At 41.6% G+C, this 23,822-nt stretch overlaps 1 protein-coding gene across 9 annotated transcripts in view; it reads right to left on the reverse strand.

The window, feature by feature from the left end:
* The window catches only part of SMARCA2 (SWI/SNF related BAF chromatin remodeling complex subunit ATPase 2), a 233,705-nt gene that overhangs the window by 202,057 nt on the left and 7,826 nt on the right, over window positions 1-23,822 (reverse strand). For all 9 annotated transcript variants that reach the window (XM_088476593.1, XM_088476591.1, XM_088476597.1 and 6 more), the window contains one exon: window positions 2,472-2,710. In XM_088476593.1, coding sequence (XP_088332719.1) covers window positions 2,472-2,696 — 225 coding nt within the window. In that variant the 5' untranslated portion in view covers window positions 2,697-2,710. The remainder of the gene's footprint in view (window positions 1-2,471; window positions 2,711-23,822) is intronic.

Genomic DNA, 23,822 nt, shown 5'->3' on the forward strand with positions numbered 1-23,822 from the left:
AAATATTTACTACTGTAAAAAGACCTGCTTCAATTGAGAACAATGCTATGACAGGCAAAATACTGCATTATTCTTAGGTTAGCCCATATGCCTAAAACAATGGTGGCAGCATGAAACAGTTTTGGTGCATGGTCCAATTTCACACAAGGATCAAATGAGCCCTATGCTGTTGATTCACTTGCATGTGCCATGCTGGACTAGTTTTACACACTCAGGGGTATATTTACTAAAGTGTGGGTTTTTAGAAGTGGAGATGTTGCCCATAGCAACCAATCAGATTAGGTCTATTAACTTCTAAAAGGTGCTAGAAAAAAGTTAAAGTAATATCTGATTGGTTGCTATGGTCAACATCACCACTTCTAAAAACCAGCACTTTAGCAAATATACCCCTCAGTGTCCATTCATAGCTCCTTACGGGAATATCCACAAAGGGACTTACTGTCCTAAAACGTCTATATAATAAGCAAGAAAGTGTACGTGTCTGTTTGGCTTTTATGCAGGGCAAGAGTTTTGTACCTAGCTCCACCAGATTTGGCATGGTGGTGTAGTTTGACACTAATTTGGTTTTTGCCAAGGTTTGAACATCGTCAGGGCCACACACACTCACAAAATCCCATAAAACCGGGACACTCTTAAATTACACACACATTGCCACACTCATCTCTTCCAAAGTGCTGTGTTACATCACCATTCCAACAACCGCATACATGAAATACGGAGTTAGTCAGCCCTCTGTGTTTGCATGTTAAACTGACCTTAAATAGTGTGCATTACAAGCATTTCACTCACGGTCTCATCTTACAGCAGCCGCCCGGGGGTCTTATCAAAGTGCCTGGCAGGCTCATGTGAGCAGCTCAGCACTCCATACATTCAGACTGTGGAAGGCAGCATAATCAATCCACAATCTTTGATCCTGGCAAAGCTTAGCATACGGAAATTACAAACAGCAGGGGAGATAGAACGCAGCTACACAAGGTCACTGCGGGCAGGCCCCCTTCTGTCTGGGAACAGGACTCCAGTCCCAGCATTACCCCCTTAATGGCAGCCCTGCTAGACATGGCCCTCAATGTTGGTTTGCAGAGCGATTGCTGGGGGTGATTCAGCTGCGGACGCAGTGTCAGGGATCATGCAAATTCCCGATTATCAGGAATCTGCAAATGCACCTGATCCATACAGCGCATGTGCAGCACAGGTCTGCAATTCCGCACACAGACCAGAAGAAGCGGAGAGGCCAGGATCTTCATCGGCTGACGGAGATTTCATGGCCACTTTTACTCATCTGCGGCGGCTGGCTTGCATGACCCTCATGGTCAGCCAAAGGGATCACAGATGATCCGATGCTACATCCTTGGATGCAGCTTGGATCAGTAATGCATGCAGGAGGCAATGCCTCCTGCTGAATTACCATATTACAGCTGCAACCATGTTAGCAGCTATAATAGCATATCCGTCTGCAGCTGAATCACCCCCTCTGTTCTGCAGTGATTTCTGACACTCAAGTGATTTTGGAAGCTATACTGATTTCTGTTTTGTAAGTCAGTCTGCTCCTTATATACCCCATTCCAAATGGTATGAGAATACGCCTGCCTACACTGTCATTTACTCCTAATTTGCATAATTATCCAGGTTATAAGCGAGGACAATGTAAAAAAAATGAAGGCTGCAGGTGTAGTTCAGGGTCCAGTCTTCAACCCGGGCAACGCAGAGTATTCCAGATAGTTTTAAATATAGAGCTGCTTTAAACAGCAAATTAAAATAACTGCACAATATTTATACCAGTGGCACGTAACAGACCATATTGTCGATTTGGAGTTGCACACAAATTAGTTTCTCAGACGGATCTTGCCATTTTTTTCATGCTCTGTAGCATATGCATTTCAGTCGCAACTCCATTTGCTGCTAAATTCACATAAGTGAGTGGCAACAGGGCATTCACACATAGGCAAAGTTGAGTGCGGTCATGCATGGATCAGTCTGACTTCATTGCAAGTGAGCATGAATAATGAGGACAGTTATTGAATAAGTGGACTTGTACGGAGTGACACAGCCACATAGATGTCTACAACTCTGCATATGATCAAAAATACGTATTTAGTTACAGTGCAATGACAGACTACTTGCGTGTAACTCTGAATAGGCCTCAAAATAACTAATTGCAGAAGGCAAGTGTCTTTAAAATGTGTAATCTTGAGTTACAAACTATTTAGAGTACATGTTGAAAACATGCTCGATACATTTATTACAATCCCATTTTCATAGCTGTGTGGTGGTTAACACACAATGTTATGTTATATACTGATTAAAAAAGAACTTTAAAAAATTTGATTTAAGAAAAATCCTTTATTGAGCTAACCTATACATACTGAACAACAAAGCAGGATATATACTGTAAGCCTACGAGTCTCCCCCAATTGTGGCTAAATTAATTTTGTAACGTTGGATTATTTCTGTATGTATTAGAGCACTCTTACCTTATGCATCTGATGCATATTCTCTGGTGGGTAATCTGATGGGCCCATGGTAGACAGTTGGTGAGACACACTAGGTGGTCCAGGGCTTGGGCCCATCATGCTGTGTACTGACCCTGGTGAAGGCCCTGGTCCAGGGCTTGGTCCTAAAATCGGCCCGGGGGAAGGTCCAGGACCAGGGGAAGGCCCCGGGTGAGGCATTGCACCCGGATCCGTTGGCGTAGACATCAAATGTTCCGTACCTAAAATATAACAATAGAACAATATTTACTATTGCATTACTATCATCAGAAATCACAACTGAGCTTTCCTAACCTCTTTTTTTGGCATTTTAGTATGGATTAGCAAGTGATCGATCCTTTTCATGGTCAAACAGTGTCAATTTGCGCTTGTACGATTTCTAGAAATAACACTACGAAACTACAGCAAAAGCATCAATTGCCAAGTGAAATTTCTACAACAAAACTCAGCAAACATTGTGGACTATACTATACTAACAGTGTAACTTTAAAAAAGAACATATTTTTAGAACAGCATTGAAATACTGTTCAAGAGGCTAAAAACCTGTGTGAGACAGGGCTCCTCAACACACAGCTTTGGACACAGATTCATAAAAAAGGGTCGTAGGATTGATATATTTGTCAATACATCAACCAAAATAATTAAGAGTAGAACTGTTAAACAATAAACATGTAGTTGTTGTGCAGGGATGTAGTTACCACCCTGGCGGTCGGGATGCCAGCGCTCAGAATACTGGTGCCAGAATCCCGACTGCCGCCATCCCAACAGTAAGTGTTAGGGTTAGATTTAGGGTTAGTGGTTATGCACTAGGGGGAGGGTTAGGTTTAGGTTGCAGGGAGGGGAAGGGTTAGATATAGGCTGCTAGGAGGGAAGGTTAGGGTTAGGCTGCAGGTGGTAGTGCTAGGGTTAGGCTGCAGGAAAGGTAGATTAGTGGAAGGATGAGGGGTTAGGACAGTTACCTAATTGGGCCGGGATTCTGACCGTTAGGATGCTGCTGACAGTATTCTGTCTGCTAGCATCCCGACCCCCGGGATCCCGTACCCAACTCGTTGAGCAGACTATAAAGTTGCAGTGGCCATTTAGCTTAATAAACAACTCAATGCTTACTGTTAGATGTCTACTAGCTATGAGTGAGGAAGAAGTGTTCTTTGCAGGGACCATGAATGATAAGTATTAGCAGACCTTTGTAGGTTGCGGGCAAGAAACTGTTGCAGTTCTACTTGCAAAGGGACAGGCTTTATGAAACACATTGCTACAAAGTACTTACCGTTAACTGTAGCTACTTCTCTCTTAAGGCACATATCCACTACACGATTAATGAATGACTGAACAATAACGATCGTTCATTATACTCTGCAGTGGATATTGTGCCCACATTGTACGATAGGTCTTCAGTGCTGGTACCCTCCCTCATCCCTGAACATGCACGACCTGACTATATCGTTAGGTTGAGCAGTATGTTCAGGCGATGAGTGATGCTGTCAACGACCAGCGGGAGAGTGCATCGCTGGTTGTTGCCGGCATATTCACTGCATGATTAATGAACGATAACAATGTCATTATCGTTCAATCGTCCATTTATATCGTGTAGTGGATATGCGCCTTTACATTGACTATCTAAATGTCGAGGAACCTATCCTCATTTCCTGAGAGATCCAGACATGTAAACAAACTGTCTAAATAATGAAGTAGGTGCAGTCAATCTAATTAGGAAAGAAGCAGGCAATGTGGTGACATATGAATACTAGCAACAGTACCCCACATTGCCCTTACATTTCACAGCCCCAGTGTATTAAAATGCACTAATTAAGCCTACCAAATGAACGGGGTATGCACACACTGCACATATATATATAAAAATATATTTATTATGTGTGTGTGCGCTTGAAACATGTTCTGATGCAGACTTGAAACGTTGTCTCATGTGAATAAACAAATTCTTTGTTTAAGCAAATATAGATAGAGAGAACAGGCACACTACAGTCCATGGAGTGCTGCTGTAACAGGGTGATATAATTTCTAATAAAAAAAAGGTTTTCCAATAATATTTAAAATGCAGTAGTAACTTCCACATCTCATCAAAACTTATCTGGTTCCTTCACGTAAAGCAATTTAAAAAAAAAAAAAAAAAAAAAAAAAAAAAAAAGGATTTGTAATTTTTTTTTCTTTTTTTAACATGATACTGCAGTCACTTTTCCTGGAGATTATTCTAGAACTTTGAACCAAATAAAATAAGGTGCCGGATTCTGAAACTGCCAAGATTTCAGTGAGTTAGTGCAGTGGTTCCCAAACTGGGTGCCGTGGGGCACTTACAAGGGTGCCACAGGTTGGTGGTCCAGGACCACATCAAATTATTTATTGTCAATGTGACTGGCAGCCACCAGCACTGCTTTTGCCTATCATAAAAGATGTGGTCAAAAAGCAGCGCAACCCTGTCCACCACCACATAAGTGAACCAAATGAAGAAATGTAAGCAAAATTTACTGAATTTCTTAATAAGAAACTTTTGGCCAAGGCGTACCCTGAAAAAAAAAAAAAAAAAAATGATGTAAGAAAGTTTGGGAAACACTGAGTTAGCAGTCAAATTTAAAGCAACAATGTTTGGCAAGGTAATTCCAGGTTGCAGCTTTAAATTGGGTTGCTAACTCGACAAGAATGTCAGTTTCAAAATCCTGCACCCTATTAGATTTGGCCCTTACTCTTCACTTTGCAAAATTATTCTGGTGAGCACATTTATATAACTGTGACTTGACACAAAAGAAAAATATATCTTTCTCCAGAAAACATCTGGTTTCTGCTTGTTCCCAAGAGTAGTGGAACCTGATCTCTGAGTCTGTGCCAGTCAGCCACAAAGCTCATTGGTGGTCACAAAACTGAAGGGCAGATACTTTGCAAACTGTAGTTCAACTAAAAGAAGCTTGAACCAAAACCTTGAGCACACGTTAACTTCTTATGTCTTCCTATAGGTAATCATAGTTCTATAAACATTTTGAGAAGGGATTGCATCTTCAACACACTCAAAACACACACACTCAAAAATGTGCAGTCATTTCCAAATGTGCAGTCATTTCTAAATATGACTGAAACCTTAAACCTTCACGCTGATGACTAAAAAGCTAAATAAGAATAATATAATAATATACATTATATTTTTTTTACCACCCCTTATGTTGATTGGGTAGCCAGATACAGAAATTGAATTGGTACCAAACTTAAGAAAATGAGGATGTAAATCTGACTACTGTGTGATGTTGAAGGGGAGCTGGGAATAGGAGTCAACAAGTATGCCAGATCTAGGGCAGAATCTGTACAGTTTCCTTGTCTAGACAAGTAACAATATCATTTAAATGTTTGTATTGTTCATTTAAATTTACAGGCACTTTCATTTTTTTTTTGTTCAAATCGGTCCCTGATGTTGGTCAAAGTCCCAGGCACCTCTCCCTCCACCCTCAGGTTGGCTCATAAAGCCGTTTTATGGGGGCATCGGATTAGTATAGCCTCTAAAAGAAAAAAAAAGAAACTTTCTAACTCGTACTAATCACCTTTCCATCTGCCTCCAGCAACTGGAGTCGCAACATAAACCATTCCCTAGCCCTTCCCTTCAACAGGAGCTTACCACTGTTAGTCACTCTCTTGCTCTTCTTTTTTCCCAACACACGCTTAAACATCTATAATGGTTACGCCAAACCTTTTATGAAAAGGGAGATAAGGCTTTTAAGATTTTGGCATCTGGGCTCCGTGTGGAACGAACCCATAAAAATTCTTCATGACCCAGCAGCTATTCGTTCTGAATTTAAGAGCTTCTACAGTAACGTGTACAACCTGCAATCTGCCTCACCCCCTACTCCAGTCTCACCCACTGAGATGGCAATTCAAGAATATCTTTTCACTGCCAATCCGCTCAGGGGTTTGACTGAGGAGATCTCAGAGGAGGAAATCGAAATTTCCATTAAACAGCAGAAGTCCAGCAAGTCCCTTGGACCTGATGGCTTTACGGCTAAATACTATAAACGTTTATTGGGCATCTGGTTCCCCACCTGCACTCCCTTTTTTAATGGATGTTCTACATGGGGGCTCCTTCACTACAGATATGCTTGAGGCCAGGACCCGCACAATTGTGCTAGTTATAGGCCTATCTCCCTCTTCAACCTAGATGTTAAAATATAATCCAAAATTTTAGCCAACAGACTTAAATAACCAGGTCCTTCCCTCATTGGTCCACTATGAGCAGGTTGGCTTTGTGCCTGGGCGTCAAGCTTGGGATAATACCCGTTGAACCATAGATTTAATCCGTACCATAAACTCTAGGAGATCCTTGACTGTAATCCTTTCTCTCGAAGCTGAAAAAGCATTCGATAGGATCTCCTACGATCATTTGAGATATCGGGAGACTTCCTGACTGGTGTCATGGCCCTCTATTCTAGTCCCTCTGCTACTGTCTACATCAACGGCGTCCTTTCCAACAGTTTCCTTACCTCAAATGGCACCAGACAGGGCGGCCCTTTGTCCCCTTTGATCTTCGCCCTGGTAACAGAACCTCTGGCCTCCCTCATCCAACTGTACCCTAGCATTCATGGAGTGCAGGTTGGGAATACATCTTCCAAAATCGCCATTTTTGCCGATGACATTTTACTTGCCCTCACTCAACCCCGGATATCTTTACCCAACCTTTATAATCTACTAGACCGCTATGGTGTGCTCTCCGGATAGAAAATTATTTTTTCTAAATCTGAGAACATGCTCCTCCATATCCCCCACCAGGATGCTAAGGCCCTTAAATCCTCCTACAACTTTAAATGGCAACATAAAAAAACTCATATCTTGGGATCTTCCTGACATTCCGTTATGATCTATTATATCAGGAGAATTTTTCACAGCTTTTTATGAAACTACAAGCGGATCTGACCTCCTGGAAACGGCTTATACTTTCGTGGCTGGGCAGGATCATCGCAGTCAAAATGAATATTCTCCCTAAATGCCTCTACCACCTTTTCCAGACCCTCCCAGTGGCAGTTCCCCTTCAAAATCTTCAGAAATCTGTCAACCGTTTTATTTGGAATGGCAAACCCCCTCAACCATCCTTAAAAAAACCTATTTCCAAGGGAGGTAGACTCCAGGATTTAAGCTCTACTATCTGACTTCACAGTTTTCCCAAATTGTCCCCTTCTACTCCCCCCCATGGATTGACCTCCTGGCTGGATATTAAATCCAGTTATATCAACTCCCCAGACCTATCCTCCCTGTGGGGCCTACAAAAGAAACACCGTCCTCCTCCCTCTAACCATCCTCCAACACTTAAATTCCTTTTACGCATATGGGTTTTATACTCATTTAAATTTGCTATTAGCACCCCCATATCTCCTCTTACCCACATATGGTGTAACCCCAATTTCCCCCCGGGTTTACATACAGCCCGCATGAAGTCGTGGATAACAGTGTCCCTTAAATTTCCTGCTGATTTTAGCTCACAGGGGCTCTGGATTTTTCTCTCAGACCTACAACTGCAATGTTCAACTCAATCCCTAAATCCCTTTGAATATTTCCAAATACGACACTATTTAGGCTCCTTACCACAGCTCCCACTTCTCCGTGACCTCACTCCTTTTGAACAACTCTGTAAACATTGTCCCATGTCTAAAGGGATGATCTCTCAAATATACAGCACTCTCATCGATGCTGCTCTCCCTACTAATAATCCCCATGAATCCTCCTGGTAGATGGACATCGGCCCTCTACCTGACGAAGAGGCTTGGGACGATATGAGACTGGCAATTGCTAAAACCTCTATCTCTACTCGCCTTAAAGAAACTTCTTATAAATTATATTACCACTGGTACTATACCCCTCTACTGCTTTCCCATATGATCCCCTCTGCTTCACCCCTCTATTTGAGAAAATGTGGCCTTCGAGGTACCCTAACTCATATCTGGTCGACCTGCCCGATCCTTGAACCTTTCTGGACCTCGGTTCATGCTTTTCTGAACACTGTATTTGGGACCCCCATTCCGAAAGACCCATGGACCTTCCTTTTAAGTAACCCCCCCTCCTGATCTTAGTAAATGCTCTGTTAAATTGTTATCCCACATTAGTTGCTACTAGAAGTTTGATTGCTCGTAACTGGAAAAACCCTTTTCCACCAAAGCTCTCTACCCTAAAGTCACAAATCCGGCATATAGCGGAGATGGAAAATATCACCTACTACCGTCATGATAGAGGCAATATGTTCTCTCAGGTTTGGGCTCCAGGGCTCTCATACGATGGCACTTTGCCACCTTTGATCTCCACACTCGCTACCCATGTGCGATTCATGCGCGATAAATGAGTCTGCTCCCCCTACTTTGACCCCTCTGTGACAAACCCCCCCTACTTAACTAAATACTTTTCACTGCTGTTCTACAAGCGGCACATTTTTCTTCCTTCTAATGCTTCCCTGCCCAGCATCTGGTATTCTTCATGGTACCTTGCTTCCCTTGGTAGTCCTGTTTCCCCCCCCCCCCCAACACCTTCCCCCCCCCGTGACCCTTTCATACGCTTATTGCCAATTATTTTATTTTAAAAATGGCTCATTTGTAATGTTTATTATATTTGTGACTTTACATGTTTTTTTTTTCCTGTGCGCTTTTTAAATAAAGTATTTAGGAAAAAAAAGTAGTTTTCCCTAAGTAGGTTACAAAACAATCGGCATATGTGTGTATCAAAGTTCTTATATGCACTTTGTTGGGTTTAGTACTATTCTGGAACTGTTAAGGGCAACACTGCTGATAGTGGTCTATGGTGAGATATACTCTTACGCAGTATGGGTTTTTTTATTTAAAATTGATATCTATAAGAACAATGTATATGGTTTTTGCTCATGACAAGCCATAAAGTAACTTGTAGTGTTCCCACTTGGCTGTTTTAAAATAATAAAAATATTTCAACATGACAGTTGGTAGCAACTAACATATATTTGTGTTATAGAAATTCTTATTTCTTTTAAATCTAATTCACCTGTGTAACAATAAGAAAAACACGGGCTCCACCACACAACTGATGACCACTGGATGGAAATGTCCCCCGTGCTGTATCAATCTAGTATGATTACAATGATTCAGTCATTGTAATGTACGCCTGAGAATATAAATGAGAAAACAATGTTGCTCTGCATACTGGGCATCATTTACAGTGGTTTGCTAATTATGCTACAAAAAATGCATAGTTGTGTAACTTAAGATATAACCAATTACAAGCACAGCAGTATTTCTGCATCTGGTGTACAAATATTTATAATATACGCCCAGCAAGAACAATGAAATTAAATCACATCTACCTATCCGAACACAATATGATGCAATGGAGGGCCATACGCCCGAGAGACTAGTATCTAGACCAGTGGTTCTCAAACTCTGTGCTCAGGACCCCACACAGTTCATGTTTTGCAGGTCACCTAGCAGGTGCACAGATGTATTCATTACTCACTGACACATTTTAAAAAAGTTACACAGGTGGTGCGAACTACTTTATTTGTAATTCTGTGAGGAAACATGGAAAACATGCACTGTTTGGGGTGCTGAGAACAGAGTTTGAAAACCTGTGGTCTAGACAATAGGGGCGATTCAATTCAATGCGATGGTGAATAGCGCCTGGAGAGAGTTCCCGGAGCCATTTAATTGACCTCACTCTAAACTCCCAACTAGAGGATTTCTGCTTGCACTCTCCTGAGGTGCGAGAAGAAATAAGACTAAACTAGGGCCGCTATGCTGGTCTCTGGCTTAGTGCATGCGCTAATAGCATCGTGGCCGGCACTTAAGATGAAGAATGACGGTTACTGCAACTAAACACCCGGCTTAAGGCGTGGTCACCGGCATCTGCCGACTAAGTACAGGGCACAGGGCGGTCCATTGAATAGCTACGGGAAGTCAATCACTCGCTATTCAAATCGAAATCGCTCCCAATGTTATTAAGATCTTCAAAAATTGCATTTGTTAAATGAAATTAACAAATAGGGTGCTTAAATGCAGAAAAAGACAAAGGCCTTTACCTGCATAAGTTTTTAGAGAGGGGGAGGCGTTTCAAGTCGGCGTGGAAATATAAAATACCTGCATTCCTGCTGAGCCTCTTTACCTAAAGTCTTTAATGTCTCTAAATTGAATGACATTGAACATTAAACAATTCTTCATCACATTTTCTTATATTATGTATATCACGTCCCGTGGCATTTCACTTTTCAAACCCATCAAGTCCATTTCATGTATACAGTAGGACGGAAATAGAGTGCTCCAACTCTCCCATGCCTTGCAGAGAACATGAAATATCTCTGCATGCTGTATGCAAAAACCAACTCCTAAGACCAATCCATGCTTGCTCCTGGGTAGATGCCTCTTGGAAGCCAGCTTAAGTCCATCTCCACAAGCATTTGCTTACAGTGACCTGAGATATGTAGTGAACTCTTTTGGCAGCAGAGAATATTAGGTTACTCTGTTCTTTGCAATACACATATAATGACATGGAACTATGCAAAATGATATTTAGCTGAAACTTGACAGGACCTTTTTAATGTAATAGCAAAAGGTATTATATCAAATGAATATGTTTAGGAGCCAAACAAATAATTTTATATTTGACCATCATCTATATAGACCAAAAGCCAAAAAAAATAATATTAAACAAATGGCACCTTCTAAGGCCCTATAGATTGGAACATGTCTAATATTTCCTTCAGAGGTCAGTGCCCTATATGTCCTCATATGTCACTCCCGTTGCAGTAGATACCTTTAAATAATTGTGAATTTGGATCTCTAATGTTCCCCAGGATTATGTGGCGTTGAATGTACACCCCTAGCTGAACTACTTAAAAGTCGGGTGTGATATAAGAGATAGACAGTAATTAGATAGACAATGTCTAGGTAGACAATAGATGTTAGACAAACGTTCGACAGGGACAACAAGTCGACAAAAAATAGTCGATAGGTGGTTTATTTTAATCTAGCCCTAATCTTCTCCCTAACCCTCCCCTTGCTGCCTAACCCTAACCGTTGGGGTAGGTGCCTGACCCTAACCGTCCCTTCTAATGCCTAGCCCTAAAAAAATAGAATAATGTGTCGACCATTTTTGACCATGTCGACCTTTAGTGTGTCGACCTTTTGTCCCCGACGATCTATTGATTGTCTAACATCTGGTGTGGAGTTCTCTCTCTCTCAATTTAGTTAAAATGATAATATAGCTCCCTTATAGTGTCTCTAGTTCTCTTCCCCCTTAAACTTTACCATACTATAAGCCTTGTCTCAGCTCTGATCTTGGTGGATCCTCATGCCTGCATTCAGCTTAAAGTTCTTACTAAAATGACTGTTGGCCTCGCATTACCCCATTTTCGCTTCTACTACTATGCTTTCCAGCTGGTTCATCTAGAACATTGGAACAAAGACTGAGGGGGAACATTACAATTGATTGTTTGTGTCCAACCATTAAGTCGGGAGATGCTGTTTACCATGACTAATACCCGGGGTGCAACAAGCATTGTGCCACTAGTTATGTCGGTTGCTGCTTGCACCTCAGGAGGGTAAAAGCAGAAATAGTCTAGTTGTAGGTTTACAGCACGGCCAATTGAATAGCTTCGGGCACTCATTCCCGAAGCTAAACAAACATGAGTTCAATTGAATTCCCCCTCTGATAGCAAACGCGTTACATAATCAAATGGTATCCAGGTGACCCCCCACAGGCATTACTCAGGGGGCGGGAGCCTAGACAGCGGATCCCCTTGCTTACTCAAGAAATACGAATTTGGAATTCAACATCTAAAGTTTTCCTGCCTCAAGGTTTGGATCTGGCTACTCCTCTGTGGAACGCTGGGGGACTTTGAGCTCACAGCGCTGCAAACCAGGAAGGTGTGGGGCAAGTTATATGTGACAGGTGTACTCAAATCTTTTGCTCAGCTTCAATTAGAGTTTGGTATTCCCTCCACCCAATACTATCGTTACCAGCAGCTTCGGCATGCCCTGGCTGTTCAGTTCTCAGATGACCCCTCCTACTGTTCAGGACTCCCCACAAGAAACTTCTATCTGTAATTGGCTCCCATTGTACTGTCTCATATGTGAACTTTGCTGTTCTGCAAGCCCATCATCCTGAGTGCTTGCCAGACCTTAGGGCTCAGTGGTAGATTGATGTGGACTCCTTGCAGGATGAGATGTGGCAGGCGGCTCTGGAGTGTCCACGGATCTCGACTACTTCAATACGTTTCCAGCATATTCAACTATTTATATTACACAGAATACATCTGACTCCTGTTCGCTTCTGCCAATTTGGAGGACAGCCTAGCTCCATATGTCCCAAATGTAAAGGTCCTTTGGGCACTTTCTGAGGCTAGAAGTATGAGGACACAGCTGTAATGGATACCCTAAATTAATAACATAATGCGTGCATATGGAAATCTATTGGAATGTTCTAGATAGAAGGTGCGACATGCAAAAATTTGCGGTGTTCGCTCCTCAATCATTCAAAAATATTTGCAATATCTGCAAATATTAAGTATCTCCCAGATTTCCTATGGAGGGACTGCAGTAGATATCTACTGCAGTCCTTCCATTTCCTACAGCAGCAGCAACCCCCTATAGGTTTCTATGGGAGGTAAAATGTAGGTTTCTATGGGAGGTAGTTGAAATTCCGGCTTTCGGCTCTCAGAATGCCACCACCGGAATCCCGACGGTAAGTAGTGGGGTTAAGGGGGAGGGTTATCCCGAGCGCCGGCATCACGTACCCAACCCGTTTCTATGGAGGTTACACAGCTGTCAGATTTACTAAGCTCCGGAATGTGAAGCACTCTGGAGTTTGTCCCCATAGTGTTGTGCTGCTGTAGCCTATGGGCTACGCTTGAAAAATTTACCGGGAGAGGGATCCAGAGTGGCTGTCGCACTTGCATGGTCTGTAGACCACGCATGCACAGGAGTCTCGACAGAGGAGTGAAGAGACCGCTGATGTGTTCACTTCACTCAAAGCACATTGTAAGGACGGGCTTCTTTCAGAGACCCTGCCCCTGCATGTACTATTTCATCCATTCAGGCGCTAATATCACTCCCAGATCGCATTGAGTACTGTATATGATTATTAACAAAAGGGCCCCTTACGACACAATAATGCTGATGAAACATTCTCGAATCTGGGACTTCAGTCCACCTGCTGTACAACCTGATCAGTGAGCAACTAACCACACACACGTGCAATCTGCACTGATAGTGCCACTTTGAATACAATGTTGTGCACCCACTTCAATATTCTTGTCAAATAATGATCACCTTCCATACAACAGATTATCCACCATATATGATGAAACGCAATCCAACTCAAAATGCATAAGCATTTACAGGAAATAATGAAGAAAACAGCAGCTCAGCTCGGAGTATAGCTTTGCTGCACGTATGGACAACAAAAACATTACATAGGTAACAACTGATTTCTATTTCCCCTACAGAAAACTTTTAAGACAGTTGATCATTAAGCAGGAATCTGCCCCACCAAATGCACATTACAAATATATTAGCAAAACTACTGAAATGAACTGTGGGAGCCTTTCAAAGACTGATACGTGGTAAAGTAAGATAATAGCTGGCCATGGGATAGAAAATGAGGTTGCATAAAAAATGCAAAGCAATTTTCCTTATATGGGAACTATTGATTATACATTTGTATGCCTTTCACATTGCATCAACATGTATTTTAATTTAATTGCCCCCTCACCAGCCTTAATAGGACAGAGAAATAGTAAACTTGTCTAATTATAACCTGATTTCTGTGTATAGAGCAACATTTACAGCTTCACGGGAAAAAAATTTAATATCTATTACATATATATATATTAACAGGAAAATAACTTTGGACTATATAATTTTTGGGATAATATTTTAACATTCATAGAAAACCACAAATGATTGCAAGATGGTGTCGGAAAACAGTGAAACACCAAAACAGGCTGAGAAGAGAACTCTTGGAATGAATCCTAATGTAAGCATAGAGGCCCTTCTCACTTACGTCAACCTGCTAATGTGAGCTCTACAATGAATTACAGCAACATCTCCTGTTAGCCTGCTGGTAAAAAAAAAATCCCTCCTTCAAATATAAGAGGTAGAAAATGTAGAGACTTGTTTACCAGCTACCAGACACATGAGAAAACAGCAGCCAACCACATGATCAAGATTCAGCCCACCATGAACAATCATATCAGAAATGTTATGGTCACTCAATACTAAAAGAGGAGGGGTGACACATTAAAGGTGCCTACACACATAGCGATGTGCTCATGATCAGCCGATGTGTACAATTTCCCTTGAAACTCTCCCCCCGGCAGCTCTGCACACAATTTGGTGTCCAATCTTCATACGATCTCTCCTGCATCCAGACTTTTTACAGTGCATCGCGTCCTAGATTGTCAGACCTCCCCTGCAGCACGGCAGATTGGACGATGCGATGTGTGACCAGCGGGGACGCGCATCGCATCATGAACATGAGTGGGGACTCACGATTTGGGCATTTTTTACAGGATCTGTCGTTCCGATGCCCCGGAATCGGCCAGATCGTGTAAAAAATCTGTATGTGTGTAGGCACCTTAACATACAATAAAACAATGTATCTATTGGGTGCTTTGTATAGTTTTGTTAACACTTCAAACATACTGAACCCGTTAGATCTGTGCAAAAAGTAAGCGTTGCAAGTTATAGTTAGAAGCGTGCCTCCAAGCAAAACTGTAAAAAAAACTATTTTCTGAAATTAAATTTTTCAAATTAATTACAATATTGTTTAATGTTGATTACAGTTTTACTGTAGTAGCACATTACAAACTAGACTGTATGAATACCTGCAGCATTCTCAGCGTCCTGAGAAGTAAATGGAATATTTTGTGCACAGCACTATTAACAGCAACTGTTTAGATAATACCTAACAAATAACTTTTATATAAAATTGTGGCTCCCTGTGTTGGCTATCATCACTGTACATTCACAGGCTGATTTCTCACTGCTTGCTACTCCAACATCCTTTCACACACCATTATATTTTCTCTCTCTGAGGAAAGTTAAGCTGGGTACACACTATAAGATATATTGTACGATATATCGTTCCGAAGAGGATCGAAACGATATATCATGTGGTTCGTGTAGTGTGTATATGCACCTGTCTATTCTAAACCATTCTTTCAAAAATCATTAGTTTCCTTGCATGCATTTACTGATATACCTCGTGTGTGTGGAGATTTTAATCTTATCACTTCCTCGCAACTTGACAAACAACTGCCAAATAGGGGTGAGGAAGACTTCCAAAATTGGGAATCCCTGTCTATTTGCGAAGATTGAATGTGTTAGATATCTGGAGGGCACATCACCAAATAGATAGAAAGAATGTCCAGAATAGACTAGGGAGTCTATTTACTAAGCAGTGTTAGGAGACAGAGTGAAAAGTGATAAGAAGGTGATAAGGTGCCAGCCAATCAGCTCCTGTCATCTCACAGGCTGTGTTTGAAAAATGACACTTGGGAGCTGATTGGCTGGCACCTTATCACTTTTCACTCTGTCTCCTAACACTGTTTAGTAACTAGACCCCTCAGAATCAGACCCTCAGTGCTCCATGGCAATGGAGAGCTACATTCGCAGGAATACTTACAATAACAAGCTGACTGTGATTTGTATTTACGTTGTTATTTTCTCCCTACATTTCCCATCAGCTATCAATGTGAGTGTCCTCGGGGAAAGACCTCTATTCTTCCCTGCAGTGTCTAGACATCAGTGCTACTCAAACACTTATAGTATTTATAGAAATCCCAATGCAATTATCATTTTGTCTGGCCTGCTATGCAAAGTGTGCATTGCTGTTCTATTAGTCAAAAACAGATATTTAGCTTCAAAAAAGTTATTAATAACCAAAGTGAAAAGAAAAAGATGGTAATAAACATATAATTCAATACATAAGACCCATTTAACAACGAACCTAAATACCAACGGCATATTTCGTTTAGTATCGCAGTGGAAAACAAATATGCCACTAGTATTCATCATTACTTACCCCTCCTCCGAGGTCCAGCGACATCCTACTGTGTCATGCGTCAAGGTCAGTCTGCACATGTGCATGAATGTTTAACGCAGCCGTGAGCCGACAGTACCTGGAAGGCTACGCTGAAGCTGCTGCTGGGGAACCGCATCGCTCTCGTCATCTAAAGATGGCGAGAGAGGTGCAGTGACAGACCGCGGTAATCTTAGATTCTGTCTTTAACAAACAGCAGTAAAGGATGACATAACTCCTTTAGTGAGTGCTAAAGGAGTTATGCATCATTGTTACATGGGGCCCATAGGTCCTTCTTTAGGGTTAAAAATAAGTCCAGGTAGAATGTGCAATTTTCCACCTTAGCACCATGCTGTGTTATGCTGAGGAGGGGCAGGTGGAAAATGTTAACTTTAAATTATAGGGCTCGATTCAATTCAACGCAAATTGAATAGTGCCAGGAATGAGCTCCCGGAGCTGTTAAATTCTGTGCGCTGTTAGGTCGGGGAAAGCCCGTTCTCCCACCCCTCGCGCCTTAAACAGGGTCTTTAGTCGCGAGAACGGGCATTCGCCGACTAAACTTCCCGGCGCAATGCTGTTTACGCCACGCTAAGGACAGAAAACAGCATCGCGCCTGTACTTTTGTTGGATTTCTGCTCGCACCCCAGGAGGGATGCGAGAAGAAATTCTTAGTCGGCCATAGCATCGATCTGAATTGAATAGCTCTGGTTACAGAAAGACATCCAATGCAAGTGTGTTTTGGGGAAAGCTTAATAAAGCAGCAAAGTTATTTTTTAAAATACAAACAACCTTATTGAATGTTTTATTGGCAACAATGCATTTTTGTTTGGGTTGTCGATTTAGACTTAAGGGGCCTATCCATTACAAGACTTTTTGAACTATCCGACCAAAACCAGGAAGTTTTGGTCGGATTGTTCAGAAAGTCGTCTAATGGATAGCTGGCAAGAACCAGAACTATCTACGGAACATGCTGATCAACCGGACGACGATCGTTACACATGTTCCCAGATAGGACGTAGGGATCATGCACTGAAAGACGTTCAGTGAACGCCGTTCAGTGCAGGCACCGCACCCGGCAACCTGAAGGACTGAACGCTAGTCGCTCAATTTTTCAGGTCGCGTAATGAATAGGCCCCTTTACTTTTACATTTATTGGCAAGCATCTAGTGGCCAGTTTGTTAAATGTAACTGTTTCACCAATGTATTTGACCTTTCAGTGAATGTAATCGTAGAGGTAAACAATGCTACTGAACACAGTTCGATATGTACTAATGATCATGTGTGTGTGATTCAGAGAAAGAATTAGCATTTAATGCAACATCATGCTGATTACTGATGCATTCAACCACAAATTGCCATGGTTATATCAGAATTCACCCACCACTGAAACACCAAGGCAAACTGTGGTAACAAATAAGATGATGATGATGATAAAAAAGGCTAACAACTTGTGCACAGTAACAGCCATATTTGGGTGTGTGATGATTAACTGTAACCCAATAGTGTACTGAAAAAGGCATATCAATATCTGCATCTGCCTGTGTTAATTTAATTTACAATTTTTAGGGTTTAATGCGCATGATTGTTAACTTGACATTCAACTTACTTGACTTGTACATGCACACCTGTTGTCAAGCAGTGGCGTCCCTCCCCACGGTGACACCCGGTGCGGGGAGGGATGCCATGTGCACGGCTCAGCCACACGCCGCAGAAAAGGGGGACGTGACCTCGCAACCCAAAAACCGGCCCGTGGTTATCAATGAGGTGGTGGGGAGTGCCAGAGGTGCGGGCAGTGCCGGCTCCCTCACTGTGCTATACCTAATGCTACAGTGCACCACCCGGCTCCTGTCACTGAGGGTGAGCCTGCACCTTCGTGTCACCCCTCGGCGGGTAACACCCGGGTGCTGCTGGCACCACCCTTGTGACGCCACTGTTGACAGGCATCTGATGAGCAATCAGATACAATATGATGGTGTTGTATATAAAAAAAAAAAAACAACACTACTGTAAAGGCACGTATCCACTAGACAAGAAAAATGAGCGATTTAACGATTTACGATGTCGTAATCGTTCAATCGCTCATTAATCGTTCATTTACCGTGTTGTAAAATGTCGAAAACGACCAGCGATGCGTGTTCCCCCTGTTCGTTGTCGGCATTTGTCATCGCCTGAACATGCGGGTCAACCTGTCGATAGACAGGTTGTGCATGTTCGGGGACGAGGGAGGGTGCCTGCACTGAATGACGTATCGTTCAGGGTGGCCACATTATCCACTGCACAGGATGATGAACAACTGCACGATTACAATGTTGTAATCGTATGGTCGTTACACTACCATGTAATGGATACGCACCTTAAGACGATGCTCCGATAACAACTCCTACATGAAATTCTTCTGTTTATCCACAGATTCTACTTACATCAATCACAATAAACACAATGATGATCTCTACTACTAGTTCCACACACAGCCCTTTCTATATATCAGCCAGCTATCTGGTGTACCGGTTTTCTTGCTTATATTAAGCTGATCCGTGTAGTTGCACAGTCACACACCCATATATAGGTCTCAGTTATAATAACTTTGTTAATCATAGCTGGGATTCAGGGAAGATAAATCAATCTTCAATCTCAATCTGCTTTTATGCGTTTACACAGCCGATGCCCAGCGTAATTGCCTCAAGCCTACGCAGTACCAAATCCATAATAACCATTACCCAGCAGAGCTACCTAATGCCCACCATAAACAGTCTGTTACTGACTTAGCTGCCCCTAAACATACCAAATACAGTGGGCTGCATAATTATGAACAAAAAAAAAAGAAAGAATAACAAACGACAGATAAAGATGCATGTCGTAGCCAAAAAAGAATATGTCTTGATAAAAGATGGGGTCTGCCTATTATTGGACACGCTGTTTGGTCCCGGAGTGCATTGGTTCTGTACTAATATTATATAGAACAACTACATGTTAATTCTAATACAATTATTTAAAAAGAATTTACGTGAGTGATAGGTTTCCTATGAAAACACATAAGCTTGAATGCTATTTAATTTAGTATGTTTAGTGTGAAATATGAATTATACAGTAGAACCCAATCGTTCATATCTGAAGGAAAATCTGACATGTCTGAACGTTGAACGATGCCCGTTCCCGATGGTTAGATAACAATATCTGACATCTGATGTGTTGGCAGGCAGACTTGGACGATTCCATTCATTTTAATGGAGTCAGAAATCATTCAAATCATTGGTAAAATCTTTCAAATCGTTCATCTGACAAATCTGACCGTGTGTATGCACCATTAGAAGAACAAAACAACATTTCTTCTGGAACTATGAATCAAGAAGTAGAAAACAGTGATGAATTTACCAGGAACTGTATCTTGTCCACACTCACAGTGAGTAGAAAAACAATCCAAGGGTCAATTATGGTGAGCTGCAGGATCTGTTTGCAACTTGGAGGACCACAAGCCTGCAAATCAGCCATTAGATGGTATCACAATGCCAACGTGCTAGGTGAAAAGGTTGCCAGGGAAAAAAAAAAAACTTTACTGACACCCACAAATCAATTGACTTTATTGGAAAAAGGTGTTATGGCCGCATGAGAAAACACAGTTCACATCATCAGCGTATTTGGGGTTAGAAAAAAAGAGGAAAGGACCTCAATTGCTCAGTAAAATATGACAGCGGATCATTGATATTGTCATTCGATTTGCTGCCACTGGTTCTGGGGGCCTTGCTAATATCTAGGGCTTCACAATCTCTAAAGAGTATCAGGATATACCAGAATAAATGTTGCCAGTTGTAGAAAGCTGTAACTTGGGTAACTGTGCCTATGTGCGAAAGCAAAAATTTTATAATATTATTATTATAATGTTTGTCCTGAAATAAATGCCTTAGCATTAAAGCCAGTGTTCTGGCCATGATGATATGTAGTTATTTTTCTGTGCTGTTTATTTTACACTAATTGTAGAGTCCATTGTACTGTACATAAGGTGCATAAGATGGCACAGGATGCATATGGAGGGCATGAGGCAAATCTGCTGGATACACCAACTAGGATTAATAACATACAGCGCTGAAATTATATGCACCAGCTCAATATAAGAGCAAAAAAAAGCAGTCCAGGAGCCTCTAAGTTGAAATACTTGTATCTTCTATATTTAATTTACTTTTTATTATCTCAGTGTCCACAAGTGCAGAACAGATCTCCTCTGACACCCTGGAAGTGATGCAGTGGTCTGTGACTGCCGACATCACTTTCAGAATTGTGTCCCAGCATGCTGTGCGAACGGCATTCTGGAGCGTATGCGCCAAGGATCACAAACTAGTTCCCCTCCAAGCACTATTTGGTTGATCTGTGCAAGTGCAAAGATCAGCAGTGGGGACTGATGATCAGTCCCCCGTGACACACACTCTGCATGGAAGGGGGTATACGCCCATGTGGGCGGGAGGGATCAAACATCAGTGAGGGTGGGAAAGGGGTAAAATAAAGCAGTATGACGTTGGGGGGGGGGGGGGGGCAAAATAATAAAAATTTAGACTGGTCACAAGGTAGGAGGAGGAGGAGGACGGGATTGGTTTAAAAAAAACAGGGATTTTTTTTCCACTACTAAGGGGTTGTGTGGGGGTAGTATTATGCGGATTTATTACCAGTGGAGGGGGATGGGGGTCTATTGCCAATGAGGGTGGGAAGTTATTTTATAATGGGGTCTATGGACACCGAAGGGATGGGCCCAACCACTACAACCCCTTAAGTATTATAATGTGTGCAATACAACTCCCTATATATATATTTTTTAAATAAATATATTATTTAAAAAACTTTTTAACTCTATTAAATTAAAGAAAAATACTATTTCTGAAGAGTTTTTTAGGGGAAAAAAATTGCCAGTTAATTGGTTAAAGGTAGATTCAGCCAATGAATGCTTTTAAAGAGGTTGCAGCAGTGTCAAGCCATGAAGCAGCTCTTTGCCATCAGGAGAGATGGTGAAGCGGAAGATGTTCAGTAGATCCCCATGCTCCATATTAAATGTGCTGTTCTACAGGCAGGGCCCACAGGAGATGGTGTGGCAGGTCGCCAGTTGAACAATGTACAAGTACAATATTTGACTCTGTAGATTCTGAAAACTGCTTTTGCTAAAGTTACTACATTTTTTACTAGATTTTTATGTAGTTAAGTTTTCTTTTCTAAAAGTTGTTCTGAACCCCCTCCCATCACACGCAAAAAGAAAAAATCTTCATATTTGCATATTCTTTTCACAAACCCACATTGCTCTTCCAACAAATAAACCATTTGTTCAGCAATCTATGGTGTGCACTCTATTTTACAATTCCCAACTGTTTGTTATGTTAAAAATAATTTGCAGACTTAAATAAAAAGACATCAATTACTCATTCAAACTTAACTATGTGTAACAAGAACCCCTGATTTATTGCAAAAAAATACATTTACATTCTAACAACATCACTTTTAAACCTTATTTTACTGCTTAACTAGCCTAGTCGGCTACAGTTTAAAAAGTAGCATTAATGGTACTATCAAGGAAATATTTTACGCAGAGTTTTGATCCACAAACTAATGATAACCATGCCTCTGCTAAGCTTAAAATTGTACTAATTACAAATGTGTTTATTTTTCACCCTCTACCCAACAAAAGATATAATAATGGAGACTTCTAGTCATTTTGGTCAGTACAGTAGGACACCAAACCAAACACACAAAAAAAATCAGCCTCCATGTATGAAAAATACATTGGTTGTTGATAAGATTAGTCTCTGCTAACTCTTTTCCACCTTAATTTTTCATATTGGTTTAACTGGGAATACCTTATTATTGTTTTACTGTATCAATAACACTGTGGCATTGTTTTTTGCATTTATTTTAAGTTAGGACAGTTTAGGGCCTTGTGCACTCAAGGTAAGTTTTGCATGGATGGCTTCTCAAGTGTGGGGCAAAACTTAATGTAAATCTTAAAATTGCTGAAAGGGTTACAGACTACTTGATTTTAAAATATAACAGTATTACCAAGCTAAATAAAATACCTGAGACGGAAAGGTTTCCCCTTAGCTAAATTTGCACAGTACGGTGGTTTGTTTCTTGTTTTTGTTTTGTTTTTTGGGGTTTTTTTTAAATGCATTACTTAAAAAATTTGAAAAGTAGGTCCACAAGATACCCATCTTGCATCACCATGACAATATGGAGGTCTAAACGACAGGCTAGTCAAAGACTACTTAACAGAGCAGTGCACATTAGTGGATTCATGCACAAGTTGATTTGACTAAAAGTTTTAACAGAGATAACAGGCTTCTAACCATTGAAGAATGTTGCCATTCAATAATCGCCCTATTAGCTTCTACTTAAGATTAAGGGGTCTATGTACTAATAATCACGGAACTGCTGGGATTATTAAGTATCCATATTGCAGGGGATATTTTCATTTTAAACGAAAATATTCCTACTTTGTACCGCGGGGACAGTGTTTGCAGTAACCGCTGTTCCTTCGAGTTATATACCCGGAAAATTTTAAAAGTCTTTCACGTTTATGAAAGACTTCTCCTCTGGAAGCTGAGAGGCTGATACTGCGCATGCGCACAGTGGGCCTGATTCAGTATGGATCGCAATTGCGATTGCAGCTGCGTAATCGTACGCAATGCGAAAATATGCTAATGCCTGCCACAGCTCAGCCAGCATAGAGACGCCCACTACTGCTTTCTCCCATCCGTAATACATTGCAGTCCTGCAAATACATCGGTACCATCGAAGCACATCGGCCCGTCACGCACAAATACAGCAGGTCTGACCAGTCGCAGAAAGTGCAAGTCTCGTCACATGCATTAAGTCCACAAGCTGCGTAGGTAATCGCAGTGGCCAAGTTAAGCACGCCCATGCAATGGCGTTCAAACGGACAGACACAGCTGCGTTTCTGCAACCACTCCCGCGTCACCACCCCCAAACGCTGACAGCCTGTCACTCACTCTGCGATGGATTCCTATGTGCGTATATAATCGCAGTGCGATTGCAGCGCATGCGAAGTGCAGTGCATACGCAGTGCTGAACAATTGACCGATTTGCGTACGTAGTTGCAATTGCTTATGCTGCTGAATCAGGCCCAGTGTCAGCTTCCGCTGCCAGCCAGAGGCTGTGGGAAAGAGATCGAAAGTTCCCTCTCCTGCTCCTAAGCCTCCATAGGCTTAAAGCAATTTACACCATCTGAAGATAATGTAAACTACCAGAGCCAAACTCCAAAAATCTTTGCTTTTTGGAGTTTGGTACATACTATAGGGGTCAGATCATAGTCCATTTTGATAA

Source organism: Taudactylus pleione, unplaced genomic scaffold, assembly GCF_031769625.1.
Source record: "Taudactylus pleione unplaced genomic scaffold, aTauple2 ptg000190l, whole genome shotgun sequence".
Classification (NCBI taxonomy): Eukaryota; Metazoa; Chordata; class Amphibia; order Anura; family Myobatrachidae; genus Taudactylus; species Taudactylus pleione.